General features: G+C 28.6%; 1 protein-coding gene across 3 annotated transcripts in view; it reads left to right on the forward strand.

Annotated features, from left to right (window-relative positions):
- Positions 1–19,783, forward strand: part of LOC145269308 (nephrocystin-4-like) — a 380,704-nt gene that overhangs the window by 69,526 nt on the left and 291,395 nt on the right. For all 3 annotated transcript variants that reach the window (XM_080125012.1, XM_080125026.1, XM_080125018.1), the window contains exons 13-15: positions 3,145–3,336; positions 9,640–9,735; positions 18,846–18,960. In XM_080125012.1, coding sequence (XP_079981138.1) covers positions 3,145–3,336; positions 9,640–9,735; positions 18,846–18,960 — 403 coding nt within the window. The remainder of the gene's footprint in view (positions 1–3,144; positions 3,337–9,639; positions 9,736–18,845; positions 18,961–19,783) is intronic.

Genomic DNA, 19,783 nt, shown 5'->3' on the forward strand with positions numbered 1-19,783 from the left:
AAAAAATAAAAATAAAATGAGAAATTCAAAAGGGAAACAACATTCTGTAAATACGCATTTTATTGTTTCATGGGTTTAAAAATCTAAAATTTGTTTATTATTCTCTTAAAAATTGCATGTTTTTTTTTTTAAAGAAGGAAATCAAATTTTATAACGAACATGACAGTGAGCCTTAAGCTGCTATGTTTGTTAGAATTCAAGAAAGGTCACGGGACAACTTAATTTGGCTAACGAGATTTTACTTGTACAGTAGAACCCTGGGATACAGCATTAAAAATTAGTAACAAAATACAGTACAGTATCTAATACACATGTATATAATCAAATAACATTATAAATAACACTATAAGGCGGGGAAATACCGTAACCAGGGGCCAGAAAAACATTGTATTCAACATCGTTACCTGAAAAAAACATATCCTGGGGTTCTACTATATTCAAAATAATTAAAACCTTTTCGCTAAAAATCATGAATTTTAGTAAAAAAACCCCCAGACTATTTGATCAATTTATATGCTTTTTTGCAATCTGACAACTTTGTTCGGTGACGAGTCCATACATTAAAAATTTTTCTGTATCTTTTTAATCAAATCGACTTCTAAATAAGAACCAAATTTTGTGTTACAAAATTTGTTGGTGCAAAAAAATGTAACACTATTTGAAAATAAATATATAAATTCATTTGGTTTACACTTTTTTATGGAAATGTGTTTGTTTGACTTATACCTTTTAACAAGAATAAACATTCCGTTTTAAAAATATTATTATACTGAAAGAGACAACTTTCTCGCAGAAATAATAAACTTGAAACATTTGCATTCAAGACTTTTTGACTACTACTGTGACAAGTTTTATTTATTATTATTTATCTTTAACCCTTATCCTCGAGTGGCCTCTTGGTCTTGATAAGTGGTGATGCCTATGTAAAAAAAACAAAAAACAATTAAGAGACTGGAGAAAATCTGTATAACTTATTTGTTGAACAGTTTTAAAAGTTAAAAGAAAAAAATAAAATAAAAAATATTCTGACCAAAAATTTCCTTTTTTTTTCTTTTTTTTTTTTAGATCCTTATAATAAAATATGCAGTTATAAGATAAACAATTCAACATTGCTATATTATCAAGAAAAAAAAAACCTATAAAATAATCTTATTCAAAAATTATTTTAAAACGGATGCATTGATTTAAAATTAGAAAGTCACATGTGAATTAATAATCAAAAACAATTTCAACAAATACAAAACTTCACAGTACTTTCCCAGCAAAGACTTCTCCTTTTTAATTTTACGTGTCCAAATATAAAACAATGTTCATCTTTTATAAAACAAAATAGAGTTACATCTGGACCATTTTTATGAATCTCACAGCGATTTCTTTTAGAATTGAAACAGAAAAATAGAAATCCTTTGTAATGGTTTGTACCATGGGTCTTTGATTATGTATTCTTTACAATTTTGTGACTGCCAGGTTTATGGTATTTCACTCCTAGATATTGTTCTCTTGGATAGTAAATAAAGCTGACATACACGAATTTGTGATTGGTTGAACCCTTGATGTTAGAAAGATAATATTTTTGATATAGTAAGATGCAAAAGGTAGCAATAGGTTGTCTGCAATGTACTCTACTAATGATCACAGGGTATGAATGGTGTCAAGTTCCAGAAAGTTATGAAGAAACCAAAAACATATTTGGGGATGGTCAGTAGTGTGTGTGTGTGTATATATATATATATATATATATATATATATATATATATATATATATAATATAAAGCTGAATGTGTGCGTGTGTGGTCATGAATAGGCTCCTATATGATTGACTATTTTAAAAAACTGATTACATATAATGGTAGAAGATGTATCGAGACACGGGAATGGGTATGTTTGATCTGGCAGCACGGTGGTTCATTAAAATTGTGGGGTCTGTGTTCATGCCTGGTCCACAAATTATGGAAATAAAACATTTTAAAATTAAAAAAAAAACGTTTACAAGTGTTTTTGATATAGATGTACATAATAATACTTTGATAAGTATGTTTTAACTTAAATAGGGATGGTATAATAAAATTGTGGGGTCTGCATTCGCACCTGGCCTCCATAGAATGGAAATAGGCACTAACTTTAATAAAGAATTTTCATATCTATCTGCGTAAGTATACTTTGATAATTATGTTTCAGTTTGAAGAAATATGGCATAATAAAATTATGGGGTCTTTGTTCACACCTGACCTCCATAGAATGGAAATATGCCACAAAGTTTAACAAGGTTTTTTAATATAGATCCACAGAATATATTAATAAGTGTTTCAGTGTGAACAGGTATGGTATAATAAATTATGGGGTTTACCTAGTTTATTTTTACTTTCATCATATTTGCTTTGGTTTTGATGCTCCCAAATCCAACCCAAATTTACAACCCTTCCTTTTCATAACCTATCATACTTTCATAAATCAGAGTCCATTTTCTGTAGGCTGTTTTTGAACCCAGTCAATGACGGGTACTTTTGCTAGTATATATATATATATATATATATATATATATATATATATATATATACTAGCAGGCTGTCTGCCATTGCCTGGTCATAAAATATGCTTAAATATGATATTTTGATTAATGAAGGTTTCGTATTTATTATTATATTATATTGGACCCAAATATAGTAATGATTTAAGAAGTTACAGAAAGAAATCAGAAAATTATATTTGTAGCAATGCTAGAATTTGCTGGTTAATGCCATAACCAGCAAATTCTAGCATTGCTACAAATATAATTTTTTGATTTCTTTCTGTCCTCTGATGAGAAGAATAGCAAGAATAGCATTCTTTGAAACTCTGTGGAATAAGGACTTTGTAAATTGTTTTTTTTTGAATATTCAGTCGAATATAGTTTTCAGTTTTACTCTGATATTTAACTAAAGTATTTAAAAGCCAACATTACTTTCGATTAAAAAGTTGATTACATGTACATCATTATGTAAGAAAAATGAAATATGATCAACTGAGATAGAATTATAAAAAAAACAATCTTGAATGATTGTTTTTTTAAATCTTTAAAAGTTGTTTTTAAAATTCAAGATGTCCATGAAATTTGTTCAATTTCTTGAGTATCTTTCATTTATTTATTTATTTTTACTTAATCAGCACACGGTCCTTGTCTAGAGCTAACTACACTCGCCTCTACAATGCTGGATTTCCTTCCCTAGCTGATCGAAATGGGGATCCGCCAGAAGTTATTGATCCAGAGAAACTAGTCAAAATATTTGAGTTATCGAAGCAAATTCGGGATCCACTATCCTGTAATGAAATTGTGTTCCAATTTTTGGCATTTTCCAAGTGAGTTTTCTTTCAGTATTTTCATACAACCAGAACTATTGGCTTGTTGAATGATTAGGTTTATTGAAACAAAAAATAGTTCTTTACTTTATTTTAAACTACCTGTACCTGTCCAACATTGCCTAGAAATCTTTTATTTGCATTTTTTTTTTTTTAAAGTTTTAATGTTTTTTTTTTAATAATACTGTTTTTTCTTCCAAAAATATTTTTGCTCCAAACAAAAAGAAGTAAATCTGTATTGACGAAGACATGGTTATATCTTTTTTAAAATGAAAATAATTCTGACCTGGTTATGGTATTTTCTACACAGAATTAAATCGAATTACATTTTATTATTCTTAACATGATGCAATAGTCTACCAAAAGAACTGACAGACCAGAATTAAATATTGATTTTGTAGAAAACACTATCGGTAAATAAAATTGAGAAAGAGACTGACTTTATATATTAGTTTATTAAAATGAAATCTATAAAATATTGTTAATAGATTATATTCTTTATAGAAATACAATATAAAGTTGGATTTGATATAGTGTTCAATATTATTTGCATGTTTTTGACTGCCTATCCCTATCATTTTTACGTTTACAATATTTTGGCTATTGTACTCTCTCATTTTCTTAATGTGTCTTTTGTGCTTGTCAGTAAATTTTGAACTGAACCATTTAAACCTAGTTGGGTAGACTGTTCTTATTCAAAGTTCTATGCGTTTTAGATATCTCTTATGGGGTAAGTGTTTCTTTTAGTTTATCGCAGTGGATAAAATGTTCAGTTTGAAATTTCTGGAAAGTTGCTGATTATTAAAAAAAAAAAAAAAGTAAATGGCTGAAATGATGTTAATAACCGAGATGAGAAGAACAGTCCAAAACATGTAAGTAAAATTACCTCATCTTTGTTGTTATTTTCACGTTTCTTCCAATGTAATCTTCTGATCTCCTTCAAATCTTTTGTCAAACTCAGGAACCCACACAGAAATTAGATCTGATGGTGTTTACATTTTTTCATACTTTTGGTGCTCATTTTTTCTCGTATTGTAGCCCTTTGTATATCTGCTTTTGTGTTGATGTATAATCTCTAGAGGAGGATTTAAATCGTCATGTTTTTTCTTTCCCACTTATTCTTGAATTGTTGTCTAATTGAAGACGTGCGATATTGTAATTTTTACTGCTGTGTTACTCGCAACAGTGAATAGACTTTGTTTCAATAAAGATCTATTTCATCTCTGAAATGAAAACAGTTGTTGATGTTGAATTCTTAGAATGGATATAAATGAATCTCATAAACTTGTTTATCTCTGAACTATAATATATCTACTTGATCTATTAGTTCTAGCATTGAGCTTGTTTTATATCTGCATTACTTCTGAACATATTATGGCCACTATACCTATGATTTCTTCATAAAATAGGGATTTGCCGGTTATTTGTTTGTCCATTATATACCTTTGTTTAGTCTCTAGCTCCATTTATATATATATATATATATATATATATATATATATATATATATATATATATAATATATATATAAAACAAGACAAATTGATAAAATAAAAATTGAATAAATTACAATATTTCTTAATACATTAAAAATTTAAGCAAGAAAATTATAATCAATAAAAGTTCTTAACCCATGGATTTTCAAAGATGGACTATTTTTTACCGGAAAATAAATATTAGTTTAATTATATTTGAATTATATCATATCTCATGATTGACAGGAATTGTTACTCTATGCTGATGATTGTGAAAACCTGGAACATTTATGTCTATAGATATAAATGGATAGTTATTATTTACTTATAATTATCAACCACCTTTAAGAATACTTAAAGATAGGCACTGTCTGTGGAATTATGACTAAGGTAGTCAATTAGTGTCTTTGCAGTGTTCATGACTTTTGCTTGTGCAAACATTCTTGATTGTTATTGCATTCACCTGAATTTGGGGCTTAATAGTTCGTAATTCCTGTCATTTCCGTGGCAATTGTTTGGTGACCTTGAGGTAGAGGCTCAGCAAATGGAACAAAAGGTGGTTTTGTGACTAGGTTTGAATCCCATGACCAGCAGGAATTGTTACCCTACACTGATGATTGCATAAGCATGAAATAAGTGTCTGTAGGTATGAATGAATAATTATTATTTAAAAAAATATATATATATACACACACATACACTTATGGCTGTGAGTATCAAATTTTTGACCAGTGAAAGTTTTTGATTTGCATTTGTATGCATCGCTCGATGTTTTCTCAAACAGAGCTTTATAATACTTAAAAAAATAACCTGTTTTTTTAATGTAATAACATGGTTTCATGTTCTTTCTGGTCTACTTCACCTCTCCCTACATGAATCAAATAAAAAAGTTTGGGTCAAAATTCCTTTAAAGTTTCCAAGTTTAACAAAATAATGTTGTAAGTTACATGGAACAAAACTTGGTGAATATAACAGCTGAAAAATCCAAATTATCTTTTGCTATTTTCATTGTAATATTGTCGTCTACATATTTTATGGTTCGCACTTTTACAAAATGCAAGCCATATCATATACACCCTGATGACTATGGTTTTTGCAATCAAATAACAATTTGTTAAATCAACAAAGTTTTATTTACATTACAATGATGATATGACAAGCGAGAAAGTTTGAGTAAGTATGGGTTAGTGTGTGGCAGGTCTTCTTTCGCTTTTATCTATCTGATTGCCTTTGGTTATGACGTATACTTACATCACCTCACATTCCTTGATTGGAATCAAATTGTTCACTTATTTTGACCTTTTGATTTGAAATTTCGAATGTTTACTGATCTGCCTTTTAGCCATTCCAATCCAGTTAAAATATTTTCTCTCATTGTTTTATGATCTCAATTCTTCGATTGGAATGTAGGGTTGATGTCATCTGGTTTTGCTCGGCTCTGATATTTTCCGGCGTTGTCTGTCATCTATGTGCAACACATGTTCAACTATTTGCTATATTTTTAATTTGGTTGCTTTCCTTTTTACTTCCTCTTCAACCTTTGTGTTTTATAAATTTCATTTATTCTTATGCATGAATTACATTTTAATCATTTGTCTATTCTGTCGATTCTTCTCTGAAGTAATATTTTGTCGATTCTTCTCTGAAGTAATATTTTGTCGATTCTTCTCTGAAGTAATATTTTGTCGATTCTTCTCTGAAGTAATATTTTGTCAATTCTTCTCTGAAGTAATATTTTGTCGATTCTTCTATGAAGTAATACTTTGTCAATTCTTCTATGAAGTAATATTTTGTCGATTCTTCTATGAAGTAATATTTTGTCTCTTTCTATGAAGTAATATTTTGTCTCTTTCTATGAAGTAATATTTTGCCTCTTTCTATGAGGTAATATTTTGTCTCTTTCTATGAGGTAATATTTTGTCTCTTTCTATGAGGTAATATTTTGTCTCTTTCTATGAGGTAATATTTTGTCTCTTTCTATGAAGTAATATTTTGTCTCTTTCTATGAAGTAATATTTTGCCTCTTTCTATGAGGTAATATTTTGTCTCTTTCTATGAGGTAATATTTTGTCTCTTTCTATGAAGTAATATTTTGTCTCTTTCTATGAGGTAATATTTTGTCTCTTTCTATGAAGTAATATTTTGTCTCTTTCTATGAGGTAATATTTTGCCTCTTTCTATGAAGTAATATTTTGTCTCTTTCTATGAGGTAATATTTTGTCTCTTTCTATGAAGTAATATTTTGCCTCTTTCTATGAGGTAATATTTTGTCTCTTTCTATGAGGTAATATTTTGTCTCTTTCTATGAGGTAATATTTTGTCTCTTTCTATGAGGTAATATTTTGTCTCTTTCTATGAAGTAATATTTTGTCTCTTTCTATGAGGTAATATTTTGTCTCTTTCTATGAAGTAATATTTTGTCTCTTTCTATGAGGTAATATTTTGTCTCTTTCTATGAGGTAATATTTTGCCTCTTTCTATGAGGTAATATTTTGTCTCTTTCTATGAGGTAATATTTTGCCTCTTTCTATGAAGTAATATTTTGTCTCTTTCTATGAGGTAATATTTTGCCTCTTTCTATGAGGTAATATTTTGTCTCTTTCTATGAGGTAATATTTTGTCTCTTTCTATGAGGTAATATTTTGTCTCTTTCTATGAGGTAATATTTTGTCTCTTTCTATGAGGTAATATTTTGTCTCTTTCTATGAGGTAATATTTTGTCTCTTTCTATGAAGTAATATTTTGTCTCTTTCTATGAGGTAATATTTTGTCTCTTTCTATGAGGTAATATTTTGCCTCTTTCTATGAGGTAATATTTTGTCTCTTTCTATGAGGTAATATTTTGCCTCTTTCTATGAGGTAATATTTTGTCTCTTTCTATGAGGTAATATTTTGTCTCTTTCTATGAGGTAATATTTTGTCTCTTTCTATGAGGTAATATTTTGCCTCTTTCTATGAAGTAATATTTTGTCTCTTTCTATGAGGTAATATTTTGTCTCTTTCTATGAGGTAATATTTTGTCTCTTTCTATGAAGTAATATTTTGTCTCTTTCTATGAGGTAATATTTTGCCTCTTTCTATGAGGTAATATTTTGTCTCTTTCTATGAAGTAATATTTTGTCTCTTTCTATGAAGTAATATTTTGTCTCTTACTATGAAGTAATATTTTGCCTCTTTCTATGAGGTAATATTTTGTCTCTTTCTATGAAGTAATATTTTGCCTCTTTCTATGAGGTAATATTTTGTCTCTTTCTATGAGGTAATATTTTGCCTCTTTCTATGAGGTAATATTTTGTCTCTTTCTATGAGGTAATATTTTGTCTCTTTCTATGAGGTAATATTTTGTCTCTTTCTATGAAGTAATATTTTGTCTCTTTCTATGAAGTAATATTTTGCCTCTTTCTATGAGGTAATATTTTGTCTCTTTCTATGAGGTAATATTTTGCCTCTTTCTATGAGGTAATATTTTGTCTCTTTCTATGAGGTAATATTTTGTCTCTTTCTATGAAGTAATATTTTGTCTCTTTCTATGAGGTAATATTTTGCCTCTTTCTATGAGGTAATATTTTGTCTCTTTCTATGAGGTAATATTTTGCCTCTTTCTATGAGGTAATATTTTGTCTCTTTCTATGAGGTAATATTTTGTCTCTTTCTATGAAGTAATATTTTGTCTCTTTCTATGAAGTAATATTTTGTCTCTTTCTATGAGGTAATATTTTGTCTCTTTCTATGAGGTAATATTTTGTCTCTTTCTATGAGGTAATATTTTGTCTCTTTCTATGAGGTAATATTTTGTCTCTTTCTATGAGGTAATATTTTGTCTCTTTCTATGAGGTAATATTTTGTCTCTTTCTATGAGGTAATATTTTGTCTCTTTCTATGAGGTAATATTTTGTCTCCTATGAGGTAATATTTTGTCTCTTTCTATGAGGTAATATTTTGTCTCTTTCTATGAGGTAATATTTTGTCTCTTTCTATGAAGTAATATTTTGTCTCTTTCTATGAAGTAATATTTTGTCTCTTTCTATGAGGTAATATTTTGTCTCTTTCTATGAGGTAATATTTTGTCTCTTTCTATGAAGTAATATTTTGTCTCTTTCTATGAGGTAATATTTTGTCTCTTTCTATGAGGTAATATTTTGTCTCTTTCTATGAGGTAATATTTTGTCTCTTTCTATGAGGTAATATTTTGTCTCTTTCTATGAAGTAATATTTTGTCTCTTTCTATGAAGTAATATTTTGTCTCTTTCTATGAGGTAATATTTTGTCTCTTTCTATGAGGTAATATTTTGTCTCTTTCTATGAGGTAATATTTTGTCTCTTTCTATGAAGTAATATTTTTTCTCTTTCTATGAGGTAATATTTTTTCTCTTTCTATGAAGTAATATTTTGTCTCTTTCTATGAGGTAATATTTTGCCTCTTTCTATGAGGTAATATTTTGTCTCTTTCTATGAGGTAATATTTTGTCTCTTTCTATGAAGTAATATTTTGTCTCTTTCTATGAGGTAATATTTTGTCTCTTTCTATGAGGTAATATTTTGTCTCTTTCTATGAGGTAATATTTTGTCTCTTTCTATGAGGTAATATTTTGTCTCTTTCTATGAGGTAATATTTTGTCTCTTTCTATGAGGTAATATTTTGTCTCTTTCTATGAGGTAATATTTTGTCTCTTTCTATGAGGTAATATTTTGTCTCTTTCTATGAGGTAATATTTTGTCTCTTTCTATGAGGTAATATTTTGTCTCTTTCTATGAGGTAATATTTTGTCTCTTTCTATGAGGTAATATTTTGTCTCTTTCTATGAAGTAATATTTTGTCCCTTTCTAGGATGCTTGATTCATCAAGTACTGATGCCAGTAAAATACCAAACACAGTGTTTTTCACATTTCAATTTTACAAATATCCACCATTGACGACAGAACGGTAAGTCTGATTTTTATTGTATGAAAAGCAAGACACAATAAACAATGCAAATCTTTAGAATTCTTAAAATGCTACTTATGCACTTATTGAACCATACTGAAATAATATTGTTTAGTATTTAGAAAGCTATTCTTAACATGGGGGGAGAGTGGTGTTTTGTAACTATTCCCTACTTTCACCTAACAATTTATTATAAAAAAAGATATTGTAAAACTTTAATGGAACTTGAAAATACTATTTACAAATAGCGTTCTTCAATAAGTGTATAATTCTCTTAAAAGATTTTTCATAGCAAAACTTTGAGACAATTATAAGATATTGAGCTCACTACAGTTGTTACTACATTGTACTGAGTCTTCTCTCTCTCTTTCTGCTAAGTTTACTCTCATGCAGAAATTTCGGAATTATAAAGATGAGGATTGATAATTTGTATTATAAGGATTATATGAATCACTGTTTTTATTATATCAACAATCAGCTGTAAGTTATAGTTTTCTAGAGGGTGAAGATGATAATAACTTACTGCAGCTGATAATAACTAAGAATAACATAATAACACTTGTACTCAATCGTGACTGACAGAGCAAGAATAATCTACCCCTGATTAAATAAAGTGTTCAAAATTCTGTATGAGTTAGAAAAAATGCATCTTAGGAAAGTTAGATGTAACATGGGCCAAAATATGACAATAACAAATAAAAGATTTGGCTAGGAACAAAGTGTAGTATCTGTTCTGATACTACATTTCATCTTTTCTGTCCTCGGTCAGTGTGGGAGAAATCCTTCGTGACTGAGACAATTTTTGTTTTTGTTCCTATCCAGAGTGCCCATTTTTGGGGAGCTGGATCTTCCCTATATTAAAAGCCAACGTTGTGTCTAACTCTGCCCTCGTGGGGAGGCAAGTAAATAGGAACAACCAAGATGAGAATAGTAGTCTGAATAATCCAATAATTACAATATGATAATAGTTTTTTTTTCTTTTCTTAATATTGATAAGTAATAATTATGGTTTTTCAACTATTCAGACTATTCTTATTTTGGATGCTATTCACACAACGTTTCAGCCGATATAACCCCTGACCTTCAGCTGCATCTTTTGAACTCGGGAATCTGTACAAAATTTTGAACTGAACTCTTTATTTAATCCAAAGATTGTTCTCATTCTGATTTTATTCATCAACGGAATTCAATGTAAGGGAAATAATCTGCAGATATTAAAGTTAGCAAAGTTATGTCCCCTTTTCTCTTTCTTTAATATTTGATTTGTCTCCTCGTGACCACTTTTGTATAATAACTTATACGAGGGTAAATCTCATTTCGAAATGGAATTAACCTACGTTGCATAAAATAATGAAAATCAATTTGAGTTATACTAATTTAATGGAATCTTGTTTGGCCTATTCCTAGTAAATTAAATATTGATTGTTACTTTTCAATTTTGAGAGAGTCATTTTTTTTTTTTGTTTTACTAGATATCTTTTTATTTAAATTTTCTTTTTTTTTTTTAAATTTTTTTTTACAATGATTAATAATGCTTAACAGTAAATGAATCTTATTCAGTTTTTATATCTGTTTATATTCGTAATTTAAATCTTTGTTTTGGCAGTTAATGTCGTAACAATTTTTTTTTTTTTTACAGTTGTAAATAGGCTTAACCTTTACAAAATAGGAATATTCGATATTCTATTTTTACATTTTAAGCAACTAAATTTCTCTTAACATGAAGTGCTGCGATATTGCGTGTTTTTTTTTAAATTTTATTTTTATTTTTTTTATACACATGAGGCCAGTATATAAAGTGAAAAAAGACAGTGATGAAGAAACGGTTGAATTTACATATAAATACATTCTCACAGTGAAGGTTTGTCAAAAGCAAACATAAGAGGGATATAATAAAACGTTATACATAAAAAGGGGGTGAAAATCAGATGTGCTTAAATATGAAAGAGTTCACGTTCAAGGAAAATAGAAAGTGAACCTTCCTTTATTTGGTCCTTTAGTTCTCACATTCCATGAGCGAAGTTTCTGACAAAAGATGAATAATTGTTGCTTTCTGTGTCAGAATCTATCCATCCAGCACTTACTGGCTAATTCTTGACTTAAATGTATTAGTTTTTTTGTTTGTTTTTGTTTTAGCTCTTTATATCAAGTGTCTTGATGCCTGGAGCGATTTTTAATTTATTTTTTTTTAATTTAAAATTTAAAAAAAAATTATATTTTAACCCCAAACAAGGCACAGTGCCACTTTGATGTAGGGGCTTACTATGGGGGACATAAGTTGCTGGGATATTATGTAGGGAGTTAAGCAGCAAGATGTCTGTTCACATTACATATGAACTTCTGCATGTCAGTACAGTTGGGAAAACAGGAACCCAAAATGGAGTTTCAGAGTCTAGCAGTTCTGGGAAAGAAACTATTATAGTAGAAGGCCTTCTTACATTTAGGGATCTCTACTGTGTAGGGGTGGGATTTTGCTGATTGTCAGGTTTGTCGGGGGTATTTACATCGAGGTGGGGGTACAAGGGCTTGTGATGCGTCAGAGCATCCATCATTAAAATACTTGTAGAACAGGCAGAGGGATGCAACATGTCATCGATGGGACAGAGGTTGAAGCTTGGATGACAGTTCAGGACCTATCAGGTTGGCGATTCTTTTTTGAACCCTGTTCAGGAGCGAGAAACTAATAGCAGGTGCACCAACCCAAATGTGACAACAATACTCCATACATGGGCGAGTGATGGCTTTGTAGAGGTACAGAATACTTTCAGGCGTAATTAACTTTCTAGCATGGTAGAGAGAGCCCACCTTTCTTGTAATAGCCCTGGCAATGCTCTCAATCTATTTGTTCCAACTCCTGTTTCCTGTGAACATTAAGCCAAGGAGTTTGAAAGAAGTACTTTCAAGTAATGTATCTTTAACGATAGCTATTGGTGGTTTTCCATAAATAAAAAAATAATAGTCCCAAACATCATCGAAATGAATATGAATTATCATTCAAAACTATAAAGAGACACATAAATGTTGTAAAAGTAATACGATTTATTTTGATGAAATGTAGGAGTGATATCTGTGATCAGTACAAGAGGATCCTAGTTGAATCATATTTCTGGAACCCATAAATAGGATGTCTGACAGGAACTGCACTAGTCCCGAAAAACATGTTAAGATGAAACAGTCATTGGATATATCTGACTAACTTAAAGACCAAAGGCAGAAAGGAAACAAACTTGCGATAGCAAATAATAATTCAAGACATTTTTTCTGGTTCAAAAGCACTTTGGTTTTAGTGAAAACACTCAACCGCCTCAGAATGGGAATAGGGCGATCAAAAGTTACTATGACTACATAGGATTACATCATTTACAAATTTAGAGAGAAGGACCATAGAATATAATCTTGCCTTGTCTGCTCTCTACTACCTGCTGTTGAAAGATCTATGCAACAATGATGTACCTATTTACTATGCCTCCCCACGGGACAGAGTTAGACACCAGGGTCGTTTTTTAACGTGGAGAAAAGGTACAAAAATAAAAATTGTCTCAGTCGTGAAGGATTTCTCCTCCGCCGAAAGAGAACAAGAAATGGAAGTGCAGCATCTGAAGAACAGATGGTGTTTATTTGCTCCCCCACCGAGCAAATTAGGCACAAGGCCGATTTTTAATGTGAGGAGTGAAGGGAGGGGGAAGGGAAAAAGGGGACCAGCTCCCGAGAGGTGGGAAATGGGAACTGGTTAATGGTCAGGCATGTGGGGTTGCCCCCACATCTGGTCTTTGCTAGTCATAGCTAGTCATAGCTTGCAGCATCTGAAGAACAGATACTACACTTTGATCTTGTCCCGAAGGCCAAGAATGATGTAAATAACTCCGAAAAAAAGTAGGAAACTATTGTATATGCTGCAACGAAAGAGGGGAGATAACTTAAATATACTTCAAGGGAAATAACTCCTGAGTATTTTGAGTCGACACTTTCAATCCTACTACTTCAGTGAATACTAGCTTATTTTTTTCTACGCCTGTAATAGTTTTTGTTCATTGTATTTTTAACCAGTAAACCTTAGTGAGATGGATGTTCATAGTAGTAATTTTAATTGAATAAAGCTGTTATAAGTACAGTCCAATCTCTCAAAAATTTATGATTTTTAGTTTGTTAATTAACTTATAACTTACTTTAAAGTAACTCTCTAAATCGTAAAGTAATAAAACCTAAAGATTCTAATTAGATTTATAAATATGCATATATTACATTTTTACCCGTTTTTAATGGGCAAAAGTTATAGCTCGTTGACTTGGTGCAATGAATTGATACCATAAAACTTAGTTTGCTGCACCTTATAATAACAAAGGTCCATACAAAATTTCAGCCAGATCAGCTCTGTAGTTTCTGCAAAAAAGTGAAACGGACAGACTATAGAAAAGCTAATGTAGATATATGTCATAATCATCTTTTGACCGTTGTTGAAATGATGAAGTTTATTTGAATAATTCCTTAAAAGAATTTAAGAAAAATATTGTTTAACATGTCTTTTGCACATCAAATGTGTGTTGTATGTTTGGCATGGCATTGCTAAGTTAATTCTCTCATGTTGGTTCTGATATGTCATGAAGTCATTTTTGATTGGTCATTTTAGTCTTTTATCACTTGTTTTCCTCAACTGATATATATATATATATATATATAGTAATTTATAAAATATATATGGCAATATATATATATATATATATATATATATATATATATATATATATATACACCAAGTTATAGATATTCAAGAGAGAAAACCCATGAATTTAACAAGATTATTAAGAGTGCTCAATAAAAGGAGAGCAAGATATATTTTTAATAATATAAACAAATTTACAAGGTTGCAACACTGGACAGATGTTTGGTTAAAACCAGAAGTCTTCGTCAAGCAACTTAAAAAAAAAAGTTTGTTTTAAGTTGCTTAGTGAGAACTTGTGGTTTTAACCAACCGTCTGTCCGAAACATGACAATATCCAATGTCGCAACCTTGTAAATTTATTTGTGTGTGTGTATATATATATATATATATATATATATATTAGCTATATATATATATACTAGCTGTACCCGACCACGTGTTGCTGTGGCTCAGTTTGTTAAAATGGAACACATTCCTTAAGAAAAATTGCATTTTGTTCGTTTATTTACTTTTATTATTTTTTGCAATTCTTTTAATCAATAAAAGTTATTTTTTTCCCCCAAAAACAGATTAATTTTTTACCATAAATTGTTAGGTGAAAGTTTTTTTTTCAGGAAAACTTGCACTTTTTTTAAATTTTTAAAAGAAATTTGGCAGTAAACGTTTCGCTTTGAAAACGGAATTTTTATTATAAAAAGAACAGATGAATGCTTTACATGAACACTGTAAATAGGTGAAAGTAGAGAAAAGTTTGATTCTTTTTTTTCAAGAGAATGTACAAATTATTTTTTTTTAACAGATGTTCAGAAAATAAACAGAAAAATACTTCCATCATTAATTATGCAAAAAAAAAAATAAAATATTGATTTAGTGTTTCAACATTATGCTTATAAATTACGATAAAACTTGCTGAGTATGCGCTGTTTTATGGTTGTTGGAAAAATGGAATGGAAACTTAAATTTTGCTCCGTTTTAATCTTTCTTAATTTTTTATTTGTGCCCCCCCCCCAAACGAATATAATCAAAACAGTAACATTCAACAATTGTACTTTATGTATATAAAACACAAAATATTTAAAAAAAAAAAAAAAAAAAAAAAAAAAAAAAAGTTAATAACGAAAGGGAAATAATTCCATTTTTAAACGAAAAAGTCAGTTTGGTATATCTTTTTGTTATTTTCTACATAAGTCCAGCTTACCATTCACATTGGAAATGTCGACATTTATAGGTTGTCTGGTACGTTTACAACGAATAAACACTCCAATCCACCCATGTTAAGAACGGCTTCCGGAATAGACACCCCTAACCTTGCCAGCACACCAGAAAAGCTATAAAAGATGATGTGTTGAATGTGAACGATGAGTTGGACATAATGTAAAAATGTACCAAATTTAAAAGGGAACGAAATTCAAATTTCCATTCCATTTTTACAACAACCGTAGAGCAGAGCATTCTATGCAAATTTTACCTAACTTACTGTATTAATGCTATTTTTTATTTAAGCCAAAAAAAAAAAATATTTAGGTTTGGCTATAAATTCCTAAACTCATTTCACCCTAAATAATTTAGGTGACTGAAATAGGAATCTAATTGAATCTTTAATTTCCTGAATAGTATGCGAGAAATTCATTTTTCTTCGAGTTATATCGAATTCATTAATACAGACTTTAGGGGCTTTTTTCGTAATGTTCCTGTAAAAATTATTTTTTATTGTTACAAATTACGATGCTTTATTTATTTAAAAAAAGCAAAATTAAATTCTTGCGTTTTTTATTTACTACTGAAAACCATAACTTTAGTAAAGGTATTTTTTGTTTAAACAAAATAAAACATTTTCACTAAGAGTTAAGTAAAAATAATTAGTTCATTATAGTCTGTGATCATTATTTGATAAATACTGAAATTTTCATTAAAATTGGTTAATTTTCTGATTTTTGGTGAATTTTTAAGTAAAGGGAGAGGTCAAAATGTTTATACACTTTGAGCGTCGGTATTCATTTTGTCCGTACATACCGTTTTTCGATGAATACTTGATAGGAAAGCGACCACGTATGGTTAATTTAAATTAAATTTCAATCACATGGTTACATTATCAATAATCATGTGATTAAACCTATTGAAAATTTACCGATATTGTAAACACATTCTGTTTACATTAAGCAGTGAGACCAAAATATCCTTTTAGTGTTGGCAACTGAGATTAAAAAAAAAGCCACGAGAATCAGGAGAAAGAAATCCCCAGAAAATCGCTAGATTTTTAACTTTTATCGTCTGAAATTTTCAAAAATCGCTACCCCCCCCCCAAAAAAAACCCCTCCATATTTTAACTTCCTACCATAAAAAAATTATAAATATAGTATATTCAATGTATAAAATGTTCCGTGTTTTCTCACTATATGTTTCTGGAATTATATTGAAGCGGTTAGCTCCCCAGAAGGCTTACATATTTTATCAGCTAGTTTTACCTGTTTTTTCAGAGAGGGTATTTTTTTTTTTTTTTTTTTTTTTTTTTTTGCAAGAAACAAATCATAAACTCAAACTTTTTATAATAAAAGTCAAATTGAAATATACTGCAAATTAAACATCACAATAATGGTGTAACATATTTTGAAATTAGGGAAATAAAAAACAAAAAAACTTTATTTTAGCATGTTAAAAGTATTTAGGTTGGTAGATAATTAAATTCAATTATACGGTATTGGTATAAGTTTTTTTTTTTTTTTTTGCTGTTGTTTCTTGCTTTTTACAATTTTCGACTAGATACTTCTAAATTAAGCGGGGTTGCTTGATGGTATTTTAAACTAAACTTCGGAGGTTGGAATGCCCCCCCCCCCCTCCACCTAAAATGTATTTGGAAAAATCGATTTTATAGCGAGATTTAAAAATGGTTAGCTGAAAAAAAAGGTGAAAAACAAAACAAATAATCAATAAATAATTGTTACCAAAGGCAATAAATGCTACTTTTTTTTTTACTTACATGAATGAGTTTATTTTATGTTTTAAAGTATTTTCAAGTGCTTTTCTTTATTTTTTAATCTAAAATTGCGTGTGTTTGGGTGCCAAATATCTCCAGATTTTCTAGAATTCCCCGCTAGATTGCAAACGAAATCTCCAGATCTAGCAGGAAAACCGCTAAATTGGAAACACTGGTCATGTGACGGGAAGCGGTAATAAATAATTGTCCCTAAATAAAAAAAAAATGACCTCTCGGTACAAAGAAAACCACCTATTTATTATAGAAAAATTAAGTATAATGTTATAATTAAAAAGAAATATATAAAAACACACATGGGTATAGTAAACATATTATACCAAAACGTGGAAGCCATCCGTCCAGTGGTTCTTTAGACTATTAATTGCGAACGAACCAAGAGTTACATTTATATATATATATATATATATATATATTTTATCTGTTCAAAACTTCATTCACCATGTCCATGCCACCCCAAGTGGTTGAAAAGGATTAGAATGAATTCAACTTCAATAGTTTTTTTAAAGATGAGAAGGTAGAACAATTATTGCAAAAGAACAATGTTATAAAATAATATAAAATGCTATAAAAAATGATGTTATAAAATAATGTTATAAAATGATGTTATAAAATAATGTTAAAAAATAATGTTATAAAATAATGTTAAAAAATAATGTTATAAAATAATGTTAAAAAATAATGTTATAAAATAATGTTATAAAATGATGTTATAAAATAATGTTATAAAATGATGTTATAAAATAATGTTATAAAATAATGTTATAAAATAATGTTATAAAATAATGTTATAAAATAATGTTATAAAATAATGTTATAAAATAATGTTATAAAATAATGTTATAAAATAATGTTAAAAAATAATGTTATAAAATAATGTTAAAAAATAATGTTAAAAAATAATGTTATAAAATAATGTTAAAAAATAATGTTATAAAATAATGTTATAAAATAATGTTATAAAATAATGTTAAAAAATAATGTTATAAAATAATGTTATAAAATAATGTTATAAAATAATGTTATAAAATAATGTTATAAAATAATGTTAAAAAATAATGTTATAAAATAATGTTATAAAATAATGTTATAAAATAATGTTAAAAAATAATGTTATAAAATAATGTTATAAAATAATGTTATAAAATAATGTTATAAAATAATGTTATAAAATAATGTTATAAAATAATGTTATAAAATAATGTTATAAAATGATGTTATAAAATAATGTTAAAAAATAATGTTATAAAATAATGTTATAAAATAATGTTATAAAATAATGTTATAAAATGTTAAAAAATAATGTTAAAAAATAATTATGAAATAAATATAATTTTAAAAGTGACATTTCATAAAAAAAACAAATGATAAACAGCTCTTATTAAAAGAAAAGTGTAATTGGATAATAAACCAAACTTAATTTTCTGTTACATCTTTTAAAATTTCATTATAATTTAGATTACTTTTGTGCAAAGATTCCAGCCAATACAAAACAAGTGACCAACCCGTACTTTATATATTGAATAAAATCAATAAAGATGACACCCCAGTAAAGACATCTCCAGGTTATGAAGTAAGTTTTATCCTGATATTATCATTTTTATTGACTATAAAACAAGTGTAAATGTTTTTAAAGCATATTATTTTATGATTTGTGGCATATTAATTTATGATTTGTTGCATATTTATTTATGATTTGTGGCATATTGATTTATGATTTGTGGCATATTGATTTATGATTTGTGGCATATTGATTTATGATTTGTCGCATATTGATTTATGATTTGTGGCATATTGATTTATGATTTGTGGCATATTGATTTATGATTTGTTGCATATTTATTTATGATTTGTGGCATATTGATTTATGATTTGTGGCATATTGATTTATGATTTGTCGCATATTGATTTATGATTTGTGGCATATTGATTTATGATTTGTCGCATATTGATTTATGATTTGTCACATATTGATTTATGATTTGTCGCATATTGATTTATTGCAATATTTTTGACTCGTAATGAAGGTATTGTCTCTCAGAGTTTGGAGATTCTATTTATAAGTGCTGCTGTTAGGAACTGACGAATCAAATTAATTCATGTTCTGCTACCAACAAATCAGAAACCAGAATTGCTCCATAAAAATTAAATCTTTTTTAGCAACTTTGCACATATTGTTTTGTCAAAACGAGAAGGATCTTTTGCTTTTTGGCTGCAAAATTATAAAGTCCGGAACCTGTACATCTGTCTCCTGAGAATTCGTCCTCTCTAGGACTTGTATAGAATAACTGCTCATCGGAAACTCTTCTGAAACTAAACATGGCTTACAATTCAAGAGGTTTATTAAATATCATCCAGTGTTTTAGATTCCAAGGTTAAACTTTATTCTTGTTTTA

This window comes from Euprymna scolopes, chromosome 4, assembly GCF_053919585.1.
Source record: "Euprymna scolopes isolate OS-2025 chromosome 4, ASM5391958v1, whole genome shotgun sequence".
In the NCBI taxonomy this organism is placed as follows: Eukaryota; Metazoa; Mollusca; class Cephalopoda; order Sepiida; family Sepiolidae; genus Euprymna; species Euprymna scolopes.